Source organism: Balaenoptera ricei, chromosome 1, assembly GCF_028023285.1.
Source record: "Balaenoptera ricei isolate mBalRic1 chromosome 1, mBalRic1.hap2, whole genome shotgun sequence".
Taxonomy (NCBI): Eukaryota; Metazoa; Chordata; class Mammalia; order Artiodactyla; family Balaenopteridae; genus Balaenoptera; species Balaenoptera ricei.
This window is the reverse complement of record NC_082639.1, coordinates 138,378,170-138,405,008: the sequence shown is the minus strand read 5'-3', so window position 1 is coordinate 138,405,008 and position 26,839 is coordinate 138,378,170. Positions and strand designations below refer to the sequence as shown.

The 26,839-nt window shown below is 40.2% G+C and overlaps 1 protein-coding gene across 4 annotated transcripts in view; it reads right to left on the bottom strand.

Moving 5' to 3' along the window:
- Nucleotides 1-26,839, bottom strand: part of PAPPA2 (pappalysin 2) — a 309,250-nt gene that overhangs the window by 28,003 nt on the left and 254,408 nt on the right. For all 4 annotated transcript variants that reach the window (XM_059937054.1, XM_059937065.1, XM_059937076.1 and 1 more), the window contains 2 exons: nucleotides 25,212-25,321; nucleotides 13,257-13,328 (listed from right to left, as the gene is read on the bottom strand). In XM_059937054.1, coding sequence (XP_059793037.1) covers nucleotides 13,257-13,328; nucleotides 25,212-25,321 — 182 coding nt within the window. The remainder of the gene's footprint in view (nucleotides 1-13,256; nucleotides 13,329-25,211; nucleotides 25,322-26,839) is intronic.

The window sequence follows — 26,839 nt, the reverse complement described above, 5'->3', positions numbered from 1 at the left end:
GTGCTCCTGAACGCTAGACCTTTTATTTCCAACTCCACTAAACTCAGTCTAAAGCCAAGCTCATTTTTGTCTCTTACAAGCCTGCTTCTTTTTCTTTACAGAGATGAATGGCATTCACTATCCATCCAAACACCAGACAGTTAGATTTAGATCTTCATCTTCCCCATTGGATGGGATTTTAGAATTGATTTTATATCTTAAAAGGAAAGGCCTCAGCAGTGGCTTCTTTCCATCCCTACCTGGTGAGACTGAGTCTGGGCTCTCACCGTCTCTCTCTTGAGATACAGGCACTGTCTCCTAACCATTCTACTTATCACCTGTCTCTTCTCGAAGGGCTTCATCTTCACCAATGTATCTCATCTTGTAGCTTCCTAGTGATGCTCCCCAATGCCATCGGAATAAATTTGATAGTCCAAGTATGGCAACATTCAAGCCACTCCCTCATCTAGCCTGAGCCCCTATAGCCTCAACTGTGGTCTCCACGTGGTTCTCCAAACATTCCCTGTGTTTCAGATCCTTGCACCTTGCACTCATAACATCTCCTCTGCCCATAGGGCTTTCTACTTTAACGCCAACTAGTGGAACCATTAAATCCTATATGAGTGCCTCTTTGCTCTGAAATCTTCCCCAAATTGTATGTCCCACATCCACCTCCTGCCTGTTCAGTAAGCAAACACAATCATTTTCTTTCCTCCCCGCAAGTTAGAGTGGATTCCCAGGAGACAGGAGCTTTGTCTTCTTTCCCTTCATATCCCTAGAGTCATAGACTATACATGGACAATAAATGTATATTCTGTTAATAAGTGCATCCTTATCTAAAACCTGCACTTTCATGAGTTAAGCACCTTAAAGAGATTTCTCCTTGACTCTAGGTCAAACTAAGAAGTTAGAAGAGACAGTAGGGGGAAAAAAATACCAAAATAAGGAACATCGTCTCTGTCAGGTGCGTCTGTTTTCTTCCACATAGGCATAAATTCTGTCGAAGGGAGTGGTGAGTAGTAACAGTATAATGACCACTGCACATCTCCTACATCCCAGGCTTAGCGCTGGTAAGACATGTGAATTGAATTTGTTTTTATATCTGCTCCCTCTAGAAGCCCCACTGAAATGGGAATAAAAAGATAAACAAGGTACGAAATCACAAGAGAAAAGAGAACAGAAGAGACAACAACAGCCAATGGAGAATTCAACAGCATTTAGGAAAGTGGAAAATGCATGGTTGAATAGTAGCTGACAGAGAAGATCTGAGAAAACAGAAACCTAAATGCCTGAAATGCACAGAATACCGGAAAAACTCAAGAATTAGGAGTGTCAGGGACCCCTGCAGGCAGCTATACAGGTGTGTCTTGTGAGGGAGGTGTGTGCGTGTGTGTGAGAGAGAGGGAGAGAGACGGGGGGGGGGTGGTGGGAGAGAGAGAGGGAGAGAGAGAGAGAGGGAGAGAGAGAGAGTGATTGTGTCAGAGAGCTCAAACCCCCCTTCTATATTAGGAAGTCAGTAAATAATTCCAGGAGCTTCCCTGGTGGCGCAGTGGTTGAGAATCTGCCTGCCAATGCAGGGGACACGGGTTCGAGCCCTGGTCTGGGAAGATTCCACATGCCACGGAGCAACTGGGCCCGTGAGCCACAATTACTGAGCCTGCGCGTCTGGAGCCTGTGCTCCGCAACAAGAGGCCGCGATAGTGAGAGGCCCGCGCACCGCGATGAAGAGTGGCCCCCACTTGCCACAACTAGAGAAAGCCCTCGCACAAAAACGAAGACCCAACACAGCCATTAATTAATTAATTAATTAATTAAAAAGCCTTAAAAAAAAAATTCCATAAATGAAAAAAAAAACAAGATTGGCAGTGGAAGCATTATTAAACAGATGATAAGTGTATAGATATATGTAGATATAGATATATATTTATAGATGCAATTTCCAGATGAAATAAAAGAAGTGACGAGGAGAAGCAGAAAAGATATGGAAGAGTAGTGTCTGCCAAGAGTGGCTGAGGTTAGCCAGAGAGGGGCAGGCACTGTCACTCCTCCAAATAAACCCAGAGGTGCTAACTGGCTTTTTAAACTAGGTACATGTACAGTAGTACTTTTATAGAATTAAAATTAAGTTTAAAAAATATTACATGATAATATGGCTAATGAGGGCAGAGCTGAGATTTAAACCCATTAGTCAAGGGTTGAAATGTGTATCCTTTCTGCTGTGCCTGCTGTTTGCGGCAATTTGCAAATAACTGCAATCAGTTTGGGACAGTCACCCTTTTTTGGTCACCATTTCATTATAGGGTTAGTCAGAACATACATACCCACATACGCACATGTGTATATAGGTATACATATATACTTCATATACTTTTAAAAAGTAAGTGTAAGAGACTTAGTAGAGTACTTTGCTATCCCTCAGTCACAAACAACAGGTATTTAATAAAATAATTTCACTTAAAGGAATATCTATTTTAGTAGGATAAATTAGAAATGACTCAAATTATATGAACTTTCTGAAAGGGCTTGTCAATATGACTATTTAATACAGGCATATGCGAATGACCATGAAGGTACATGGTAAACTAATCAATGCTTTATGGACTTTAAGAACAGTCTCAGTGAACATATTTGAGTCACAGACTGTATTTAAAACATAGTTTAGGAGCACAGTTAGAAATCTTAGTGGAGAAAGGCCTTAGGAGAAGAGGAAAGGGGTAGAGTTACTTATAGATATAATCTGATTATATTTGCTTACTGCTAATTCTTATAATCTCAGCATGATCATTAGGAAGCCAAGTTGAAGAACAGAAGGTAGCATTTCCATAATGCTATTTTTACAGGTGAGTAATATTTCAATTGTCTGCAAAGTTGGACTAGAAATGAAGAATCAAAAGAACAGAACAATAAGGAAAAGCACAGAGTAAATCAGAAAAAGGGTGTGGTTGGAGGAGAAAAAGGGAAAAACCCATGTCATAACCAGAATTAACAGAGTGAGAAAGTGGCCCACCCACGAGGCCGGAGAAGACAAAAGAAGCAAAATGCAGCCTGGTAGAAAGCCCACCGGGATGTCACAGTGTGGTTCCCAGGCAGTCTTAAGTATAAATTCTCATGAATGTTGTTAATCTAGAGGAGGTTTTACAATTTGCATGGTTGTGCTTTTAATGTTTTACTTTTTTAAAAAGCAGGGGAAAAAAACACAATGGTTTTAGCTTTCAGTATGAAAAAACTAGTCCTAATTAACATTTGGAGTCCGATTTTCAGAGATTCCAACTGGAGTATCTAAAGTAGAGCCCTGAACCGAACGGGATTCTGGACAAGCCTAAAGACATGCCCAGATTTCCAGGCCAGTGAAGAGACTGCACAAAACTGGCGGTGAAATTCACAAACAAATCTCGAGGGGATTGGAACTTGGCAGCCAGTGAGCCTGGAAGACAGTTCCAATGTAAGTTAATTTTCATTTTTTCTCTGGATTTTAGCACGTCTAACACATATTTAGATTTAGATTTGTGAGGACCCACACTATCCCTACCAGAAGTGGAGTAGCTGTTCTCATTACTAGCTGCTAAGCCATTATTATTTCCACCCTAATTAACTTCTTTTCACCCATAGATACTAAAGAACTTGGCAAGAATGTCAAAGAAAAGTAAGCCCATATGATCTGTCCTCTGAGAAGCATGGGAAAGAATGATTATAATATCTGATTTGTAAACAGCTAAAATGTGGCAAAGAGAAGTTTAATTGTTGGCTATCATTTAAATGACAAAATGTAAATGAAAAGGAAATAAGAGAAGTTAAACAACTTTGCAATCTCAGTGCCCAAAGTGATAAAGTTGGGTTGGAACATTTGGTTTTCTATATACAGGTATCATAAAAAGAGATTCATTTTTCTCTTCTTAATAAGGAATTTATAAAGACATACTCAGGTGAGAGGTTGTTTTGAAAAGATCAGTAGAAATTCCATCTGGTCACACTTCAAAGATCAAGTTTTGAGCATTTATTAAAAGAAATTTGTGACTATCTAGTGATGAAAAAGGCATTACTAAAGCACAGTAATAGAGATAAACCTTACAAACAAAAAGGATAAAAGTTTGAGAAAAGAATGGCTGAACAGGTTTCACTATGAGGCTGAGTGAAATTATATATATTTATATACGACATCTTGTCCTAAAAAACAAGGGGACAAAACCCTAACAGAAATAAAAGTCTTCCTCCAAAAGGGCCACACATCATGCGGAGGCCCATAAAAATCACTTATTTCTCGGGTATTTATCACATGCTGGTTAACCTGTGACCCTCTCCCACCCCCATCTCTTATCATCACATTCAGATCTGCATGCAGGCATTCTGCACCCAAGTATAAAGCACGTCTCCTAAAATGGGGCATTTTAGTCTGACTCTAGCTCCTCTCTACCCCTTCTGGGCTCAAAGTCTGGGAAAGAAAAAAAGGTGCAATAAAAACTCGATTTTCATGCCATCATTTCCACCTCATGAATTATATATCGGCCCCCACGTCCTAGAGGTACAGCAGTAAACCCAGGCAGTGCCCATGAGTGATCAAGAAGCACATGTCTCAGACATAGCTAACAGGGCTACCATCTGGAATACAAATAATAAAAGGGAGGCAGAGAGAGGTCCAAGACAACACAGAAGAAAGAATCTAAGGAATGATGGAGCAGATGGAATGAATTAGTGATGGAAGCATTGTTGATATCAGCTACTAAATGTGTAAAAACAATATAACTGCCCACCTACATTTAAGTAAATGCAGCCACTTCCCTGAAGCTAAATTTGTCCCCAAGGCCTCCTCACCCCTGTCTTTCCACTCCCAATTCCCTCCTATACAAATTCCTATCAAGGTAGTACTCGTTATAGTCATGACACTTAAAAATATCTCTACTGGTTGCCTACAGAAAACACAAATATATTTACATTTAAATCCATGGAGTGACAGATTTACAAGGAGACGGAGTACCGAACCATCATCTGTGTCTGAGACATCAGAAAATGTTTAACCATATCAGAGAGAAGACAATACACACCCCTTTAAAATGCTCCAAAGACTAATATGCCTTTAAACAGTTCCCTTTATAAACTTCTGTAAAGTTTAACAGTTCCAGGATATTCTCACACAGATTTACTTTAAATAGTTCATTCAGCTTTTTAAGCCCATTATTTTCTTTCCTGTTGTTATTGGGGCATGCTGACTGTTAACTCTTCTGTATATAAAATGTTTACTACATGAAAATACTTACTACATTAGTCTTTATCCTTCTCTTTTAGGCTTAAAAATCCCAATTCTTTTTATTTTTCACCAAAGGTATTATTATCAAGCTTTTGATATTATTTTTGTGACCTTCAACATGTTCTGTGTTTTCTAATGGCTACAAAAGTTGGACCCAGAGAGAAAACAGGATCAGATCAATGGTGAGAATAACGATAGGCAATGAAATACTTGGGTTTTCAGTTGGTCTCACTTACACTTATTGGCAGGTAGCTTGTCGTTTTAAGAACATAGTCAGGCTACTGTTTACCCACAATGAACCATCATTTAAAAAATTTAACTGTAATTTTAAAACAATTAAGTCTTTTCTGGTTTATAAGAATTTCAGTTTTACCACTGTCTGCCAGATATTTTTACCTGTATCCTTGATCTTTCTAATGTTATTCTATTTCAGGTGATTTCTTCATTTATTCAAGAACTATTGGAAGACCTAAATAGACATTTCTCCAGAGAAGACATACAGATGGTCAAGAAACACATGAAAAGATTCTCAACATCACTAATTATTAGAGAAATGCAAATCAAAACTACAATGAGGTATCACCTCACACCAGTCAGAATGGCCATCACCAAAAAATCTACAAACAATAAATGCTGGAGAGGGTGTGGAGGAAAGGGAGCCCTCATACACTGTTGGTGGGAATGTAAATTGATACAGCCACTATGGAAAACAGTATGGAGGTTCCTTAAAAAACTAAATAGAATTACCATATGACCCTGCAATCCCACTACTGGGCATATACCCAGAGAAAACTATAATTCAAAAAAAACCACATGCACCCCAATGTTCATAGCAGCACTATTTACAATAGTCAGGACATGGAAGCAACCTAAATGTCCATCGACAGAGGAATGGATAAAGAAGATGTGGTACATATATACAATGGAATATCACTCAGCCATTAAAAGGAATGAAATTGGGTCATTTGTAGAGATGTGGATGGACCTAGTGTCTGTCATACAGAGTGAAGTAAGTCAGAAAGAGAAAAGCAAATATCATATAATAACGCATATATGTGGAATCTAGAAAAATGGTATAGATGATCTTAGTTGCAAAGCAGAAATAGAGACAGAGACGTAGAGAACAAATGTATGGACACCAAGGAGGAAAGGGGTGGGGTGGGAGGAATTGGGAGACTGGGACTGACACATATACATTATTGACACTATGTATAACTGATGGGAACATGCTGTATAGCACAGGGAACTAACTAGTGCACTGTGGTAACATAAATGGGAGGGAAGTCCAAAAGGGAGGGGATATCTGTATGTGTATGGCTGATACATTTTGCTGTGCAATGGAGGCTAACAGAACATTGTAGAGCAACCATACTCCAATGAAAATTAATTTTTAAAAAGAGAACCCACTAGATAAATGGTTAACTATTGGTAGATGGAACCTTTTTCTCCAAGATGTGATGTGGATGCTATTGCATCAATTATCTTTGAGTGTATTAATTCATTCCTGCCCAGTGCCTCTCAAAGTGCAGTTGAGGACCACCTACATTAGAAGGACCTGGGGTATTTCTGAAAAAAGCAAATTCTTGGACTCCACACAAGACTTGATATGTAAAAAATTGGGAGGGAGGGGCAGAACCTAAGAATCTACATTCTGAAAATAAGCACTCCAAGTAATTTTTAAGCACACTTTAAAAACAAAAACAAAAAACTATCAGCAGAGTCCATTGCCCATGTGAAATGAGTAAAGACAAGGTGTGGCCAGAATAAGTCTTGAGTTTTCCACTGGATGGACCATCCCAGTTCAGCACAATCTACAGTAGTGATCCAACATGTGGTCAACTCCTTAGGTGTCGTCTTAAATTAGGGGTATATCATTTGGACTAGAATGACACACCTGCTAAATTAAAAAAGTGATTTCTCCTTTGTCTCTTTGACCAATCATTCTGTCACAAAACATCACACTGAAAAGGAGAGTACATCCCTTATAAATACAGGACTTAGAGAAGTTTGTCCTAGAACTCTTCCTAGTAGAAAAACCAAGCTTGCAGGCCCATAGGCTTTATTGTTCAACCCCCTTTTCTTTTAAAATGGTACATGCTACATAGCTTTACTTTTCAGTCTTCTGTAAGCTCCCCATTCCTTTCAGAACATCAAAATGATTGGATGGGGACTCCAAAGAGTCTTACTAAGCAATTCTTTACCTAATCTTCCTCCAGATCAGCTTGGCCTCTCACTCACTTAATGTATATGCACCTACATATGTATTGCCTGCCACTGTCTTAGAATAGATAGTGGGAAGAAGCATTAATTTTTTGGTGAGTAACAGAAGTCACTCAGTATTACTGATAAATGAGATTCAATTAATGTTTACTGAACATTCGTACAATAGGCGCTTGCTCATCCTTTATCATGTTCTGACTCTCATATCCACCCTTTCTTAGTCTGAGTTCTCTCTTGCCAGCTAGAACCAGGAGGATGGAAGCAAAACCAAAAGCAGAACTGACCTTGGACTGAAGCCAAGGAAGGGCGGTGCCAACAGATTTCCAAAATGCAACCCATCCAGTGAGTAAGAAATCAAAGCTAACCATTAAGGCCACAAATCTGAACAGAAAGATCAAAATCTATGTAGAAGGCAAAAATCCCCCCAAACAAGGGAGATTTCCAGTTATTCCTGAAAAATCAGCATGACTCACATTCTCCTGAGCTATGACCTCTTCAAAGGCCCCCAAAAGACACCCCCCTGGGTGCATCTCCATAGTTTTCTGAATCAGGTATCTGACCAACAAGTTTAAAAGATAAATTGTATCCACCTGATTTTAAAGCTGAGGAACTTAAATTCAGAGATGTTAACGGACTTGCCCAAGGAAACATGTACTAAGGGCTGGAACTGAGGTTCAAGCCTGCCTCCGGACCCCTGACAGCCTTCCTTTGGCTCCTCTGGGTTGCCCCTGTTGCAAAGCTTTCTGATTCTATGCATGACAGGGTTGTAATTCTCTCCCTCACCTTCTACTGCTTCCCTACCTTTCCTTCCACTGTGCTACTCCTCAGAAAACTAATATAATCGTTCTCAATTTGAAACTCTCAAAATCAAAGGTCTACCTTCAACTCTCTCTCCCTGCCTTTAGAGGGGTAGAAGCAGGTGTCATTGAAGAATTAGGCCTGTGTTTTTCAAAGGAATAAAACACATCCTACAACTCAGGAGCTCACAGACTGTAGGAACGACAGACCTGTCATATAATCTTGAAATAATGTGATAAGTGAGATGATAGGCATTTACAAGGGTATGTATAAGAATTTATAGGAGAAATAGTAGCATGTTCAGAGAGACTTACTTGAAATACCCAAAACAATCTTAAAGAGTTTTCTAAATTTTATTGGAAGCCTCAAGAACATCAATTAACCATGGCCACCTGCAGTATATAATACTCATAAAGATATAAACTGGGTGTGAGTGGACTCTTTCTTGATTCTTAATATGTATATATTGTTTCAATAAGAGCCCATCCTTACATAGTGATGTATATCGTTCCTTAGGCAATACCACTACAAATATGTTATATTATTTGGCAATTTACACAGCACCTTAACATCAGTTATTTCACTTGACTCTCACAGGATTTTTGAGAGAAAGCCAGACAGATACAACACGTAGCTACAAGGGTAGACTCAGAATTTGAACCTAATTCTTCTGACATCATTCCACCTCCGTCCTCCTCCACAGCTGCCCCCACCCTTTTTTTTTTTTTGAAAAAGCACAATTCTACAAGAACCTGCAAAATGTTAAAGAGAGAATATCAGAAATTGTAATCCAAAATGGGGGGCTGCTGACAAGCACAACAAACTTGTAAGAAATACGTGCTCACAGAAAAAGCAGAACCAAAATGTAGGTCAATGGGCACTCAATTTTAGTCATCCTACAGGAAGGAAATTAGTCATTTCTATGCAAAAGGAGGCTGGAAGTGTGGTCTTTATTTCCAGCTGCATTCCCTAGAGAACAAGATGTTCTTAGTTTAATGGAACCTAGGACTGTAGACTTTGTTAGAATTAATAAATATGACTTTTTGGAAGGAAGGAAGGAAGGAAGGAAGGAAGGGAGGAGGGAGGGAAGGGAGGGAGGGAAGAAGGAAGGAAAAAGAGAGAGAAGATAACACATATGATCTGACGGTATAATGTGTTCACTGACGGAGTGAACACTCACTTCAATTATCACCCCACAAAATGAGGAAAACCCTCCCCGCCACCCATACTGGGAAAAGAGTGCACTCAATTGGCCGAGCATTTGGCAGAATAAGTCTTTGTTTTCTACAAAGTTATCACTGACTATTTGTGTGCTTGTCTATAATTTTAATGGGCACAGGTCTGGGATTAGGGTTAACAATTAGGAAACTAATGCAATAGCCCAGGTGAGAGATGTTGAGGCCCCAACGAGGGCAACGGTAGGAATGAGTAGAGCTCCTCATGACCGATTAGATTCAGCAGCTGTCTCCAAGTGATTTGCAAACTGTGGCTCTCAGAGGGTCTCCAGGGAATGGTCTGTTCCCCTTTCTTCCCTTGTTCTTTCCCTTTTCCCATCTTCAGAGTTTGCATCTAAACACGTTGAGGTCACCCAGCAGCTCTGCCCTGCCTTCTGCTGCACTCATTCAGTAAGCATTCGCAGAGTGGCTAATAGCGCATAACAGTTGCCACCACCCTATAAGCATCTACTATGGACCCGGAACGGCATGATGCTTAAACATTTATGTCCATTATCACATTAATCCCTTATCACAACTCCTTAAAATGGCGGTGTTGCCCCCACTTCCCAATACAGATTAAGACACAAAGGCTTACACCACTCAGCTGACCCAGGATTTGAACCTATATTTAACTTCAAAACTTCTCCACCAACGAAATTACCACTCCCTGCCCGTTTGCAACTTACAAAAGAAATAGAAAATACAAGGAGTGTCTGGGTCAAGAAGGTGAAACACAAGAACCAACTAGAAAAATAGAATTTAAGGCATGAACGGGTTTCGACTCCAGATATGTGGTACACACGTGCTCTTGAGAAAATGGGAGCGTAAGTCACCACGAGAAGATGGCATTATTTACATCAGATGTTTCAGAGGGAACCTTCAGTGCTGTCTCTTAAAGAAAAGTGAGAGGCATAGATAGTGGAGAATTGAAGGCTAAAACTCTGTGGCCAAGGGGATAGGACACAAACAGAGGTGCAGAAGTGACACAACGCAGGCGTGGAGTGGGAGAGTGAGGGGATTGGTTCAATGCCTCGGCGTACTGAGACCAATAAAGAATGATGTACTTCACTCTTATGAGGTTGAATGTCTTAAGGGGACATCTTAGAATTCAATTCGCTATTGGAAAGCCAAAAAAGAAAACCCATTTTAGACACTGGGGTACAAAGTATCAGATTTCTGTGCCACACGTTTTAAAACTTGCTCTCACCCACCTAACCCTCTTCGGTTTATCTTGCATCCAGGTCTGTTTCCTCTCCGTCTGTCTCTGACACTCTTTGGTTCTCCCTAATATATTTAGCTGACTTTTTTCCAGTAAAGAACTAAGTGCCTGCCAAGTTGCCCCTAGAACAGGCCAGTTTCAGCCGCTCTTGTCCTTCCTTTTCCATCCTCGTCCTCCCTCTCTGCATTTCTTATTACTTATTCCTTCACAATTGTTTCTACTTCTCCCCATGCGCCCCGCTCTGCCCAATTCCTTTTCCTTTTCTACAGGTATTGATTCTTCTTCTTTGTTGCTTCTGTCCACCCCTCTAAGTGTTTTTTTTTCTCTTCCTAGCCTTTGCTGGGAAACCAGAAGCAAAATCATGTCCTGTCAAATCTTGTCCTACCCAGAGAGTCACGGGAAATACTGTAGAATAATCAGAATGTGAATGAATAATGTAGGCTAGAATTATTCCTAGACAAATAAGCTTCAAATTAGGGATCCATAGTCTAGGAACCTTCTTGTCTGCTCCCATAGTGACCAGAGAGGTGGTTTGCAAACTTAAGCGGTCTTCAGAACCTCCCAGAGCCCTTGTTAAAACACAGATTGCTGATCCCCACCCCCCAGAGTCTCTGATTCAGTAAGTCTGGGATGGGGCCTGAGAATGTGCATTTTTAACAGGTTCCCAGGCAATGCCACTTGTTCTGGTCCAGGGGCCATGTTTTGAGAAGCCCTGGAGTGTGGGTACCAACAGGTGTGTGGTGGTCAAGCCTCAGCTGTGCGTGATAGCAGTTGGGCAGGGGGGTCATAAGAGGGAATGCAGGTTTGTTCCTTGTCACACCAACAAAGGGGCTGAAAGAAGCCTGGGAAGCTCTGGATAAGGGATCCAGAGCATGTGCTGGGGTGCAGCACGGAGTGAGGACAAATGGGGAAAGCTCTGTGTTGTAACCTTCTGGGAAACACTGAAGCCAGCTCCAAGCCCTGCCATCCACCCTCCCTCTTGCGATCACGCCTGGAAGCCACAGAAGGGAATTCTCAGGACCCCTTTGATCTCGCCAAAGTTCGCAAATCCTCTGTCTGTTTATCTCCTTCCTTCCCTGGCCTCCTCGTCCCCCTTGCTACCCCCTGCCCAGTGGATGAGTCACTCCCTCCCCTCCCCACCCCACTGCCATCTGTTTTTCTAATGATGGCAGGAGACGAGCTGCTTTGTTGGCCCACATGTAACAAAGCGCACTCCATGCTAGCATTTTTCCTGATGCACTCTCAGGATGCTATTTTATTGGTATCATTTCCCCACCCAGCTTTCCCTTTGTCTGAAACCCCACAATTTCCCCCTCTTTGGCCTCATGTAGATCCTAGTTTCCCAGAATTAGATCAAGAGAAACAGGGATACAGGAGAATCTAGGGACTAACAGGCATGTGGGTTGGGTGTGTATGCGGGGGGAGGGTGCTGGAAGTCAAGGGCAAGTTAAACAGCTCTCTCTAGCGCACTAGGCACAGCCAGAATTATTGAGCATTGCTGCTAAGTGGCTTAATTACTTCCAGTGAAAGACTTTGATGACAAAGCCTAACTCTAGCCTGAGACTACAGTATTTGTATCTGCTACTGGCTGTACCCAGGGTGAGAGGGCTTAAATGGTGTGTGTGCGTGCGTGCGTGCGTGTGTGTGTGTGTGTGTGTGTGTGTGTGTGAGTGTAATAGCTCCCATGTCAGGGTTCCTGGGTCAATCTCCCTCAGCAAGGCTCTGCCTCATTCTTGACTCTTCCTTGCAAAAACTCCTCTTAATCTAGTTAAGGAATTCACATCCCCCTGAGTCCCCCACTGCTAGGGGAATGCCTTGTGTGAGAAGTAAACAGGCTTCCTTGAGGTAGTAAAGGTCTAGTTTGGGTTAATCAACAGTGGACTACAGGACCTCCTCAGAGGTCGAAAACAGAGATGCCTGCGTGACCCAGGCAGTTGATGTCAATGAGAGAAGCCCAGTAGGTGAGAAGCTACAGAGTCTGGTGAGGACCACGCTGAACTGGAGGGCAGCTGCCCTTCTGGTGTTGTAGCTGCCGCTCAGATCCAGCTAACTGTTGCCACGGTTGTCAGATATTCTTGTTTTTCAAGAGAAAAATCTTTGCACAAAGAGTTTTATATTTATTTTTACTTGGGGTGTGTGTGTGTAAAGTTATGTATACACATATGAGTTTTATGTGAAAATCCCAATATTTAAGCATTAGCAACCAAAACAAAATCGTTTTTAGACACTGAGCTGGCCAAACCCCTGTCTGTGGGCCACTGATCTGCAAAACTCTGATCTAACTAAACTCCAGTGAGACCCGGTTAGAGAATCCCAAAACCATAAATAATTCTGACTTGCTTTTAACTTTTATTAAGCCATTTAAAATGGAACCCTGGAGATTTTGTTAAAATTTAAGAAAAGGCAAAATCAGAAATCCTAATATCTGTAATATGGGGATTGTGGAGCTAAATTTAAGAGATCACGCAAAGGACATAGGAGCTGGGAAAGGGCAGATATGGAAGCAGAAGGACGCAAGTCTCCATAAGTTGAGCAGAACAGAGAGCTCTGGTCTGCGTTTGGGGGAGGGGAGGTGGCTTACCTCACAGGACTGGATGCAGTGGATCAGGAGAGGGTCTGGGTGCCACTGACGCCGCCCAGTGCACACGATGCTCTGAAGGGGAAGACGGAAAGAACAGAAAACAAAAGCAAAGACACCTGGTCAGCGAGAGAAGGGGCAAATCCTGAGCTTACCCCACTAGCCCAACCCCTTCCCTGAGGAGCAAGCCCCAGCTGTGCTGCATGAAGAGGTCCAAAGCCATCGTCTGCTCTTTCCCGTGGAACTGCTAATTCTGCCAGGTGGAGCCAAGGGAGAATCTCTTAATGGAGGGCATCTTTCATTCTCTTCATCATCTTCACCCTCCCTGAGCTATCGAAATTTCCAGAATGGTGTAGGTGTGGTTAAAAATAGCATCCTCAAAAGAAAAAAAAAAAATAGCATCCTCAATACTAAAATGACTTTAATTTGGCTCTAGGCATAATATTGGTTCCATTTGTTTTGAAATTTTAAATAAAGTTACAGGAAACTGTGAGCTGGCTTGTGCTCATCAGGAAGGACCATGGAGTTTTAAAGGCTGAGAAATAGAGCTTCATAAGAAGAGTCTTGAACTAAAAATGGATCTCAGGAATCCTAGATCACAAGATGTGAGGGCCCAAGCAAGGAGTGGGGCCAAACTGCACTCTCTGCAACTCCTGTTAGCACCATTTATGCCCTCCTTGTGGGAAATAAAAGAGGGTCTACGCACTGGACAAATAGGCTTAATGTGAAACCACCAGGACTCAAAATGGCACCAACATTAAGATGGTGAGAGTGTGAAAATGTGTCTGTGTTAAAACACTGGTGACCTTCTCTGACCATTGACCAGGGCCCAATGACCATTTCCTGATGTGCCTTTAAACAAGTAGTCGTCTACTCTTTATGAATAATAATAACTCACTTTCATGGAGTTTTTTTTCTTTTAATTTTTGTATTTAAAGATTTCAAAAGATACACTTCAGGAAAAGAGAAAGTCCCAAAAGATGTTTCAAAGAGAAAAGGAAGTTCTCTTTATAACCTGCTACCAATCCACCCATTTGTGGACTTTCATACTCACATTTTAAATTCAGTACAATAGAAATTCAGGGAAACCAGAAGAAAAATGATGCATTGTGAGATATGAGTTTTACATAAAACAGCACTCCAGTAATTGAAAATTATACATTCTAGAATGCTAAGACTGTACAATAATCAGATTGGAGACATTTGCATATATTAAGCTGTAGGTATATGAGTATATACCTCAGAGTCAGTTATGAAAATGCGCATCTGCAGTATTTTTCTGTAGTTATATTACTGTAAACTAAAAGTCCTCCTTCACAGCTTCCCTAAAGAGGCAATAAATACTGTAAACCCTAAAAAATTTTTTTGATATTCAAAACTCTATACTGTAATAATGTAGAAGGCAACTTTGCTTAAATTATCATTGCAAAGACACAGACCTACTAGAGAATGGACTTGAGGATATGGGGAGGGGGAGGAGTAAGCTGTGACAAAGTGAGAGAGTGCCATGGACCTATATACACTACCAAACGTGAAATAGATGGCTAGTGGGAAGCAACCGCATAGCACAGGGAGATCAGCTCAGTGCTTTGTGACCACCTAGAGGGGTGGGATAGGGAGGGTGGGAGGGAGGGAGATGCAAGAGGGAAGAGATATGGGAACATATGTATATGTATAACTGATTCACTTTGTTATAAAGCAGAAACTAACACACTATTGTATACTCCAATAAAGATGTTAAAAATAATAAATAAAAAAATTTTTAAAAATTATCATTGCACTAAAAAAAAAAAGAATAATCAAATATATACAGTCATTCCTTGATATCCACAGGGGGTTGGTTCCAGGACCCCCATGGATGCCAAAATCCAAGGATCCTCAATCCCTTATATAAAATGACATACTATTTGCATATAACATCCTATTTATACTTTAAATCATCTCTAGATTACTTATAATACCTAATACAATGTAAAAGCTATGGAAATAGCTGTAAATACAATGTAAATGCTATGGAAATAGTTGCCTGAAAGCAGCAAATTCAAGTTTTGCTTTTTGAAACTTTCTGGATTTTTTTTTTTTTTTCCTGAATGTTTTGTCACCAGATAATGGTAATGGTAAAATGCAGTAATTTGAACCCTTGAAATGCAAATACATGGCAACTTTATTCCTTCTCATGCACTGAATCCATTAAGGACCCCCAGTCCCCACCCTAGTCAGTCAGTCATTCAATTCAGACTAAATGTGGCACTCACTATGACCCAGTTTCCTCAGGGAGCAAGAGGGATCTGAAGATCCACCAATCCTGTCACTGCCCTCAAAGAACTCAAAGTCTATGGGGGGAGGTAGCTGGAAGTACATCAATTCCTCCACATGAAGGGGGACTTAGCCTCAGCACCCTCACATGACGACCATAGCCAGAACTTGCCAGAACACTCTGAACTGACTGGATCAGTTTCTCTTATGCCCTTCATACCTTCTACGCCATCCACCACCTTAATACGTGCAGGAGTGTTGATCTTCTAATACTTGAGAAATTCTAAAACTACATTGCAAAGGAAAAAAACAAACAAAAGAAAAAAAAACCTAAAAGAAAGAAAGAAAGGAAAAGAGTCTGTCTGTATTTACTTTTAATTCTTTTTCTCCAGTGCTCTTTTTTTTTTTTTTAACCACAGACCCTTTTTGTTTTCTTTTGTGAACATCTCTCCAGATTAATGTTCTGTGGAACTCACTTTAGGAAATGCTACTCAATAGTTATATGATGGAAACAACACACGTGCATTTTTTTTCATATAACAGCTTCTTCATTTTGCTCTGCTGAAGCAAATTGAAATTACCATTTATTGTGAAATTTGTGATCTCTCTCTTTCCAGTCTTTTTTTCATCACTGTTCCATTTGTAGTACTAGCCTCTACATCTCTACTCTGCATCAGTAGTGGGCCTTCATTTTATTTTATATATATATATATATATATATATATATATATATATATATATATATATATATATATTTAACATCTTTATTGGAGTATAATTGCTTTACAATGGTGTGTTATTTTCTGCTTTATAATAAAGTGAATCAGCTATACATATACATTCTCCAGTGCTCTTTTCTCTTATTATTTCCAATTTATTTTTTACACCTTTGTATTTTTTTTTTTTTTTTTTTTTGTGGCCACACCATGTGGCTTGCGGGATCTCAGTTCCCCAACCAGGGATTGAACCTGGCCCACAAGCCCGGAATCCTAACCACTAGGCCACCAGGGAGCTCCCCTACATCTTTGTATTTTTATGTAATTTAATTTTATTATTATGTGATACATGTTCAAAGTATATAATCTAAAAAACATAAAACGATACACAATCTCCCCAACTACTCAATTTCTTGCATACTATTTTTAGTTCTTTTTTATGTCATTACAGAGATAGTCTATGAATATACATACGTATATAAAATTATTTATTTCCTCACACAAAGTATAAAATACTATAATTTTATTTAGTGCTTTAGTTTATTGTTTGATTGTCTAACTTTATTTCACTTCATAACATTTCTTGGTGTTCTGTTTATTTTATGGTATATGGGTTGCTGCATTCTATTGATTGCATATTATTCCATTTCATGGATGTACCTTAATTTACTTAATCAGACCCATATTAATGGATATTAAAGTTATTTTCAGTCTTTCGCTTTAACAAACAAAGCTTATGTATAAATCATTTTATACATGTGCAACTACATCTGTTCAATAAACTCATGATAGTGGAATTGACAATACCCATCTCAATGAATTTTGTAATATTCTATAATTCAGTCTTAAGACTAATTCAGACTGGCAACCTCCTTGATCTCTGTACAGATTACAAAAGTTTCTGGTACCTGTGTCATATACCTTCCTAGACTGCAAAATCCTTGAGAACAGGGACTCTCTCCCGCTCACACGTCTTATTTCAGTGACTTAGAGAGAGACAATGTTCAACAAGTACTTGTCAACCGTTAAATAGGTTGTTGTACCTTTAGGTTTCTTCTTTATCTTCTGGCCTATGAAAGTCACTCATCTCATATGAAAAGATCTGCATATAGAAGTAATTGAATAACTACTTACTGATCAAAATTGGAGGAAAATTTCAAATGTTTTTCAGATCCTACATTTTATGGGCACATTTGTGGTAGGGAGGTGAAAGAGGAAAGTGAAATGGGAGGAAAACTAGTGAGAAGTTGGCATAGAAGGGCTAGCTCCTGGTGAGGTGTGTTAAATTAATTAAACAAGGAGGCCATTACACTGAGGTGGCTCTAATGCCATGGTGGCCTGTGGCAGCAAACCAAAATCTAAGCCTGTCAATGTCTCAAGGTTATGAAATTGAAACCAAAGGGCAATCAGTCATGAACAACCAACTTGGCTTTAAGCTATAACCAATCAATAATTTCCTTACTTTGCTTTTGCCTTTTCTCTATAATCAAGTCTCTCCCCAGCTGCTGTTGGCGGAGCACTCCTAAACCCGGTTTGGCATTACCCGATTTGAATTAATTTTTGCTCAGATAAACTCTTAAAATATTTAATATGCCTCAGTTTATCGTTTAACAGTTCAATATGATTTTCTTTTTTTCTGGAATATTTTTGGCAAATTATAATCCTATATATTACATTTGAAAAGCTATAGAGAATAATTGAAAAAACAACCTTATATCCTCTGCCCAGCTTTATCAAATCATAACACTTTGTTTTATCTGCTTCCAGAGTTTGTCACTAGAGATTCAATTAATGTCCCTTATATATGTCCCTCCAACATCATTCTCCTTCCATCCTCCCTATTAGTAACAACTATTCTGAATTTTAAAATTATTATTTCTATACATTTGTATATAATTATAACTATAGTTGTTATACTATTAGCAAGCCACTTCTCAGATGAATCAATTGTGAAAACTAAGGGCCAAGGATTTGTTTTAAACTTTTCAAAAAGAAAAAGTTCATGAGAAAACCAGTTTAAAGATTTCCTCTTGGTTGGACTATTTTAATTTTTTTGAAAAAGCAAGGGAAAAAAGAGAAGAAAGGAAGAACAAAGGGAGAGCAGAGATGGGAAAGGAGAAGATGGGGTGGGGGAGAAAGGAGGGGAGAGAGAGAGAGAGAGAGAAGGGAGGGAGGAAAGAGGGAAAGAAAACCAGTTAAGGGTTATTAGGATGGTCATAGGGCTGTATGAAGGCTGTTGCCTGGTTAAATGTGTTGTTAAAGGTCACAAGACTGATGGTTAGCCAACATTAAGGTCTAATACAAAATTGCTCAATTGTTTTTTTATCAGGAATAGTTACTTGACAGAATGGGCTACTAATCACATCAGATCACAAAGTTCTGCTCCTGCCCAGGTTTGTGATGATCTCCTTATTACCATATATGTATGCAGCCCTAAATAAAATACAGTGCTATTTTGCATATTTATTTGGACCATAGCACATTACCCTGCAATATACTTTGTGGTTATTCTTCCCCCATCCTCCAAGACACTCTTGTCTACTCTTCTCTGGAGAAGAGGGAATTGATGCCTGAGACTTACTCAAGCAGAGAGGGAACAATGCCACGTTTTAAACAGATGAAAAAGATTTTTTCATGACTCATGTCTGAGGGATTTGTTCTCCCGTGATGTGTGGCAAGTGTCACTGGAGCTGCTACACACAACTGCACCCATCAAGAGGACACTGGGGATGGGGGGAACGGGAGGATTAGGAGATGAGGGGACAGACGGGAGGGGGAGACCAGATAGTGGGAAACTGTGACTTCTGGAGGCTATTATCTTCTTTTTTTCCTCCTGTTTTTCTCTTCCTCTTAAAACATTTTGATTTTATTTAAGGAATTATTAATCCTTTGGGGACCAACTTGGGAAAACAAAGTCAGAAATTATAAGGTTTGTTTTGACTGCGCAATTCTGTTGAAGAGCTGGGGAGCTGAGAGAGGGATTCCATGCAGTGTTGAGAACTTTGCAAACCTAACGTGTGTAGTCACAGGAAAATCTCATTAATTTGGTCCTCACTAATTCCTAATTATGATATACTAAAAAAAAAAGAAAAAGAGGATTATCCAATCTGGGAAAACTGAATTTATGAAGCAGACTAATAGGGGAAATGAGATGTTATGATGGATACTTTTGTATTTCAGAAAGAAACACTTTCAAATACAGTTTAGAAAAACTTGTTTACATGCAAACAATTGCCTTATTATGTGCAAAACAAACAAACAAAATCTCTCCATGAAATCTGGTTCTCAAAAGACCACTTCTTTATAATGTAAGTCAAAATGTCAATTTTCCTATTTTAAACAGGAAAGTCACAAGATATAATAAAACATTCTCTAGACACAGTGGTTAAGGGACAATAATAAAAAATCAACCTTACATAGGCTTTCTGGAAAAATCCAAAGGTTTGCCATGAGAAATGGCTCTGTGGAGGTGGGAGGCATTGTCTTCTTTGAGCTCTTTGGTTTCACACAGCAATCTCGTTCTGAGAACGGGTGAAATGAATCATGCATTGAGGAAGACATAATTCCTACCCCCAAGACTCTTACAGTTTGGTGTTAGAATGACAGAAAAAAGGAAGAAAAGCAGAAAATGAAGAAGAGGAAAAGCAGGGATGAGAAAAACCCTAAATGCTCTCAGCGGAAGTCCATGGGGAGCTCTTCCTACACCCTCAGCTCAGACCCCCTAGATATGAGCAATGGTACTGATTGGGCAGTTGGCTGTCTCCTGTCTGTCCCAGCTGCCAGTTTCCACTGCTCAGTCACCATGACTAGCAGGGATTTATTTGACAGCCAAGAAGCCCTTTTGTTTGGCATCCTCTCTTTTGTAGGGATACGTCTCTGCTGATGCCATCACCATAGAAAGGTCTAAATCCCTGGGTGCAGTAGGTGAAGGAGGAAAACGCCATTGCAACAACAAAGGCCCAGAAAGTCCATTTGGGAATTTCAAATCCTTACTTCATGTTTCCTACAGCCAGCATGCCCTTGAAACATTTAGAAATAATAGTATATGTTCATCCTTACTCTCTTCTGATTCTCCTAACCAGAGCCGTTAGAAATTGCTTCTTCAGTCAGAGGTGTCCAATAGGAAGCACTGAATGGCCATTAATTGTCTTCCCAGTCCCATTTGTAAAAGGCACAGAAAAAAACAAATGACCTACACACCTCTATCTACACACACTAACAAGCAAAGCATAGAACTTACAGAACAATATTTTTCTTTCTTATAGATAGCAGGTGATATCTTTTCAGAGAGCCTGGAAATTTCCAAGGGTAAGATTTGTACTAAGTGAACTTAAATTCCATTTTTACATAATTCAGAACTATGTGTTAGAAACTGTGCAAGACATTGCAAAAGTGTTATTTTGAATTTTTATAACAACACTTCAAGATAGATAATACCATCCTCATTCTTGCTGTTGAGCAGAGGCTCCAAGGGGTAAGTGATATAGTATTTGAACCCAGGAGGACCTCACTCTTCTTTTGACAGTTGCCACTTTGAGTTGTTTTTCATCAAAACCCCAGACTACCTAAATCCTCGGAAATTCTTCCTTTAATGAAAAGTATATTATTCTAGGAGTCAGGTATCATGTTCAGGAATAAAAACCAGTAGAACCCCCAGAGACAGGTACATAAACGTTATAAGAACCTAAAACGTATACTTGATTGTTCTTTAAAAAAAAAACTTTTTCACAACGAGGAAAAGCAGTATTATAGGGAAATATCTCTCTAAATTATTTTTGTTAGACTTCACGGGGAGGGAAGGGAAATGTGGGAATGAGGAGGTTCTCATAGTTGGGGCAAGTGACTTCTTTTCTATTTGATAGGCAAACTAACCCAAACATACACCAGGGGGAAAAAAGACTACAGCCAACAGGGTGATTCAGGGGAAATCACTGAACTTGGAGTCAGAAAAGTTGGCGGCACTGCTCTCTCCATTTCTTGAAAGCTGTGCAACCTTGAACAGATAATCCGACAACATCTAATGTGTCAGGAAAATAAGGATAATAAAATCTTCCTTTCTTAGTTTATTGGTTTGTGAGAAGATTCAAATGAAATGATAAATTTCCAAAATATATATATTATGTATATATACACAACTTTGAAAGCAATAAAGCGTTATCCAAATGTAAGATATCATTTTTATTACAAAGAATGAAGTCATTGGAAGCAGACTAGAGAAAATGATGCAATTTAATCCATTGCTCTGTAGTCTTGCCAGATACCAGGTATTTGAAGTATGGGAGATAGCAAGGGTTTACATGAAATAGGAGATCATCATTTACTAAACAAATGAGCCAGGCTCCAAATAGGTGTACTGTACTTAAAATATTTATGTTGCCAGTATTTTATTTTATAATAACAGTGTTTCGCAAAGCATTACAGTGGAATTACCTGGGGTGCTTGTTAAAAAATGCACACCCCAAGGCTTTGGCAGTCTCTCTAAAGGGGGGAACCCAGGTCTGCTCCCTTTACAAACTGCCCAAGTGATTCTGAAGGACACCAAAACTTAAGATTGAGTACAATATGGAACATCCTTCAAGATAAATCAATGTAAGTTACAAGGTTTTTACTCGAAGAAGACTTTCATTTAATACAATTGCTTTGGTGTATAAGGCATTTCTCCTTCTTTATGAGGACAAGCTTAGATTTCCCACCCCTCAAGAGCCACTGAGTGCCACAAAATGGGACCATCTATGGTTGGGGCATAATCTCGTCTCTGAGGACCTGGGTACATAAGGGCAATAGCCTCATCATTATTTCCTTTGCTTCCACTGACTTCTTTTTCTTGACTAGACCATAGTCATGATAAATGCAGTGATACAAATGATAACATTTGGTGTTTGGTTTAAGAAGAAAATAAATCCTGCATTTTCTTTCTGGGGTGGGCAACTTGAAATTGACAAGGATATAATTATACATAGCAGTACGAAGCTGCAGCAAGTGCTCCCAGTTTGAGGAGAAAATATATATTTACTTTCAAAGTAGAAAATGATGCTATAGCAATTTCTTTGCTTACTCAACCAACATTCCTAAGACACCTATAATTTGCCCAGCACTGAAAAAGGAATTAGGAATGTAAACATGAACAAAATGCTACGGAATAGAGGTAAATAAATAATAATGACTCCCCCGAAGGATAGTTGAGAAAGGGGAGGTTTTAATAAAATAGAAGATATTGTTTTCCAGTTTGGAAATAGTCACGTCTCTGTTATTGGTATCCCTGCTGTCTTCACGAAGAAAAGTGAACTGCTCTTCTCTGAATGTCCCATTTGGAAAGCAGAGGTGGGAGACCACCCCCATCACAGGAAGGCCTGCACTCTGGCCTGACAAACCCTACATGCATCGATTGTGCCCATCGGATGTCTTGTTGGGTAGATGCTGAAGTGATTGTAGAAGGGTTCCTGAAGCAGTTCATTTCTCAAGTGGAACAAATGGATTGTAAACATCCCAAACCTTTCTCCCTTTAGCTGCTTATAGAGAAAGAGAAGTCTTTCATCATAAGAAGTTGAGTTCAAGGGACTGACAGAAAGGGTCTAGACCATCTGGCACTCCGCGAACATGAGGCAGAAGTTCTTTCTCCAGGTACTGTAATTCCAGCTAAACCTTCACAACAGACTGTGGGAAATGGGACAGAAAGTCCCTAGAAAGGCTGGGATGGGAGAACCAGACAAGGTGTTTTTCTGGCTTTCTCCTTCCTGCTCCATATGGTCTTCCCAGTGCCCTCCCACTCGCGGTGGGCCCCCTCTTGCATAGTGTTCTCATTGGGTTCAACATCCTAAGAGGGGTCGCCATGCCCTACAGGATCTCGTCCACCTGCCCCTGCCCTATCTCATCCTTCTAGCTCCCATCTCCCCTCTCCCTCACCACCGCAATACCCTGGTTTCAGACACATAGAACTTCTTACCATTCCTTATCCTCTAGAATTTTCCCCTGGATCATAGTTTAAGACCCAGAGGGAAAGCTTCCTGGTCTGTTGATCCTTCCCCAACTCCCCAAAGCTCCCGAGCAGAAGAAGTACATGCTTCCTCTTGGGTGTTCCCACAGCTCTTCTACCACAAGCAAGCCATTTCCCATGTTGCATTATTATAAATGTTTGTTTTCGTGGGCATATTATAAGTCTTGTAAACAGAAGGACTCTCATTTTTTTTCCTTTTCATATTCCCAGCATTTAGCACAGTTCCAGGGCACATATTAAGCCCCAATAAGTGTTTGCTGAGTGAGTGACTGACTGAATTAATAGGGTCATGCTACTCCCACCCCCACCCCAAAGCATACTTAGAGTATTTGTTCCTGATCCTCCTGCTTTAACACACATCCCTGCCAATAAGACAGCACAATTAGCCTGTGAGGGAAAAGGAGCAATCTGAGAATGATTTCCGAATGAAATGTAGTGTATCTCTAGCGCCCATCTCTTGGTGACTCTGTGGGAATAGCCTTCCAAGGTTTTTGTTTATTAGACAGTCTAATAAAGCAACAAAGCTCTCAGGCTTTCTGATAGCCCCACCCTCCCATTCTAAGAAGAAATAACTTCCTGACTACAAGATCGTCTCCATTCACATCTCGTATAGCCTTTTCTTTCTCTTTTTCATTTACTCATTTCACAAATATTTATTGAACACTTATTACATACCAGTTAGTGTTCTAGGATCTGGGGCTATAGTAGTGAACAATAATCCCTCATTGACCTTTTTATTCTAGTGGTGGAAAGAGACTTATTAATACATAAGATAAATGAGTAAAATATAAAATATGCATGGTCATGATAAGTCCTAAGGAGAAAAACATAAAAGAGGGAAGGGAAACAAAGTTTTAGGGGAGTTAAAATTTTAGATAGAGTAGTCAAAGGAGGCCTTCCTGACATTTGAGTAAAATTCTGAAGGAAGCAAAGGAGCAAGACATGAAGATACCCAGGAGAAAAGCATTCTAGGCAGAGGGAACCACGGGGCAAAAGTCCTGAGGTGGGAGTGTGCCTGGCATGTTCAAGAATTAGCCAAGAGCCACTGTGGCAAGATTAGAGTGAGCCAAGTAAAGCATGTGGGAGAGAAAGTCAGGAAGGTAAAGGTGGTCAAAGGAGGCCATGGAACTGAGAACCCAGGTGTGGGAAGGACCCAGTGTGTGGATGTTGAAGTCAGTAAGAGTTATGCCAGGAATATTAGGTAAAGTGACTGTGAGCCAGGAGCTTAAGTGGTTAAAAAATCGGGGGAGGGAGTGAACTGAGGGTCAGAAGATGACAGCTGCACTGAGGGTGGTGAGTGTTTTATTCTGTTGGCATTAGATTCAAATGTGGGTGATTTCAGGGAGGAGGCAGGGAGAAGAGTTTGGAAGTGGCATTGAGGAGACAGGAGGACATCTGCTCCTCTCCCAGGCCCAGAGACAGGAGGGGTGTGAGAGAGAAAGTAGGAACCAGTAGACCCTGCAGGGAGGCAGAATCCTCAGGGTTTCAAATGAGGATGAAAACGAATGGAAAGCTCAGAGATGTAATGGATCTCACTCATGACTGACTTTGAATATCAGAGGGTCCAGAGAGGATTTTGGGGTTTAGAGAGAGTGGGAAATGGAGGTAGGAAAGGTAACTTTCCTTACTTCCTCTAGTCATTCTCTCTCTGTTTTCAGTTTTATTTTCATCTTTTCTAATTTATCTTCCTATTTTTTTATTAGTGGTAATTTTCTCTTTCAATTTCCTTCCTGTATTATCATTCTTTATGTCTCTGAGTCTTCCTTCTATATTATCTTTTAAACTTTCTTTTGGATATTGGTCATCTTTTTTCTCAAGCTTTTCTCTTTTTTCTTCCTGATTTTCAATCCTTCTCTCTAGGAATGATCCATGCGGTTTTTTGCTCTAAGGATGCTTTGAAAGCCTCTGAAATTACTCCAGGGAATATGCTGCTGGTTGAGAATTGTTCAGCAGTCTTACATCCTCGGCACATAAAAATGATCCTTTCCTCACCTGGACTTTGACAGGTTCCATCCAGTGCTCCAGAGTGTCAGCAGTGACGTTCTCAGGAAGGATTACGGGATCGCTAGGGGGGATTATACACGATGGGGAACACACTGCACCTGAAGGAACAGAAATTTACAAAAGAGACTTGAACTTCCCACATCTCAGTCTTTTACATCTTGGAATCATTAGCTTTGATTGTTCTTTCTTTTTTTTTTTTTAATTGTTTTTTTCTTTTCTGCTCACTTCTTTTTAAAATTAATTAATTAATTAATTGATTAATTTATATTTTTGGCTGCGCTGGGTCTTTGTTGCTGCACATGGGCTTTCTCTAGTTGAGGCGAGCAGGGGCTACTCTTCATCGTGGTGCTCGGGCTTCTCATTGCAGTGGTTTCTCTTGCTGTGGAGCACGGGCTCTAGGCGTGTGGGCTTCAGCAGTTGTGGCTCGTGGGCTCTAGAGCACAGGCTCAGTAGTTGTGGCGCACGGGCTTTGTTGCTCTGTGGCATGTGGGATCTTCCCAGACCAGGGCTCGAACCCATGTCCCCTGCATTGGCAGGCAGATTCTTAACCACTGTGCCACCAGGGAAATACAAAAACAATTGCTTTCTACGTTGTAGGTCACCTCATTAACATGGTCATAGGCAGGGTCGATACTCATCTACTGTGTACCTGTAGGGATGCTCCTACACTAACTAGTAAAGAGCCACTTCCTCAAGTTAACTCCCTTGGCCCAAGTGCCCTTTCTCCTCCTAGTCCAATATAACCCCTCCTCTGGAATCCCTGAATCTCTGTATGACTCAGCAATAAGAGATCTAATTCCTGGTCTCGTAGACCTCCAATACCCCACTCCAGGACTCTGGCCAGCCAAAGTCTACCTGGATTAGTTGATGCCTTTTAAGTACTTTTAATACCATTTCTGCTCATATGATTTCCTGGAAGCTTATGACTGCAACATCTACTACCTAAGAACTTTACTAGCTGGGGAAAAAATGGCCCAGAAATCATGAAGGTGGATTTATAATGCCCGCTAGACTGAAGATCATTACACAGGCAGCCAAGAAACCTATGTGATTAAAAGAGGAAACAAGGGGAAATCAGAAGCAGAGATTTTGGTCATGTGTTGGCCTTTTAAAGGAAAATCTTGCTTTATTTATTTGTATGTGGTGTCTTAAGTATCTTCTAAAATTCTATTCAAAGAAGGCGGACTCTCAGGGTTCTCTATTTCCTCATCTAAAGATTTTGATGATCTCCAAGTTGCTTTTCAGCTCACACTTACTTCTATTAATGTTTTTTGCTGACTTACATGACTCTTAAGGACTCTATATACGTGTGTGTGTGACATATTAATGTAAAAATTAGAGGGTGGGGAGATAAGAATTTTCTCATGAGACACCACACAAGAAGCATGATCTCAGCATTCCGCTACTCCTTGCCTGACCTTAAGATTTCTCAGTGCAAAGAGCAACTTGAAGATGGTAAAGAACATTCTCAGAAACTAACAAGCTTTCTCATTAACTCAAATTATACCTACTGGCATTACAAACGTTAGAATGACTTGGAAAATTACTCCTTGCTTGTACAATTCAAAACTTCGGGTTAATCTCACAAAGTTTTCCACAGACAGCATCTCTTTTCT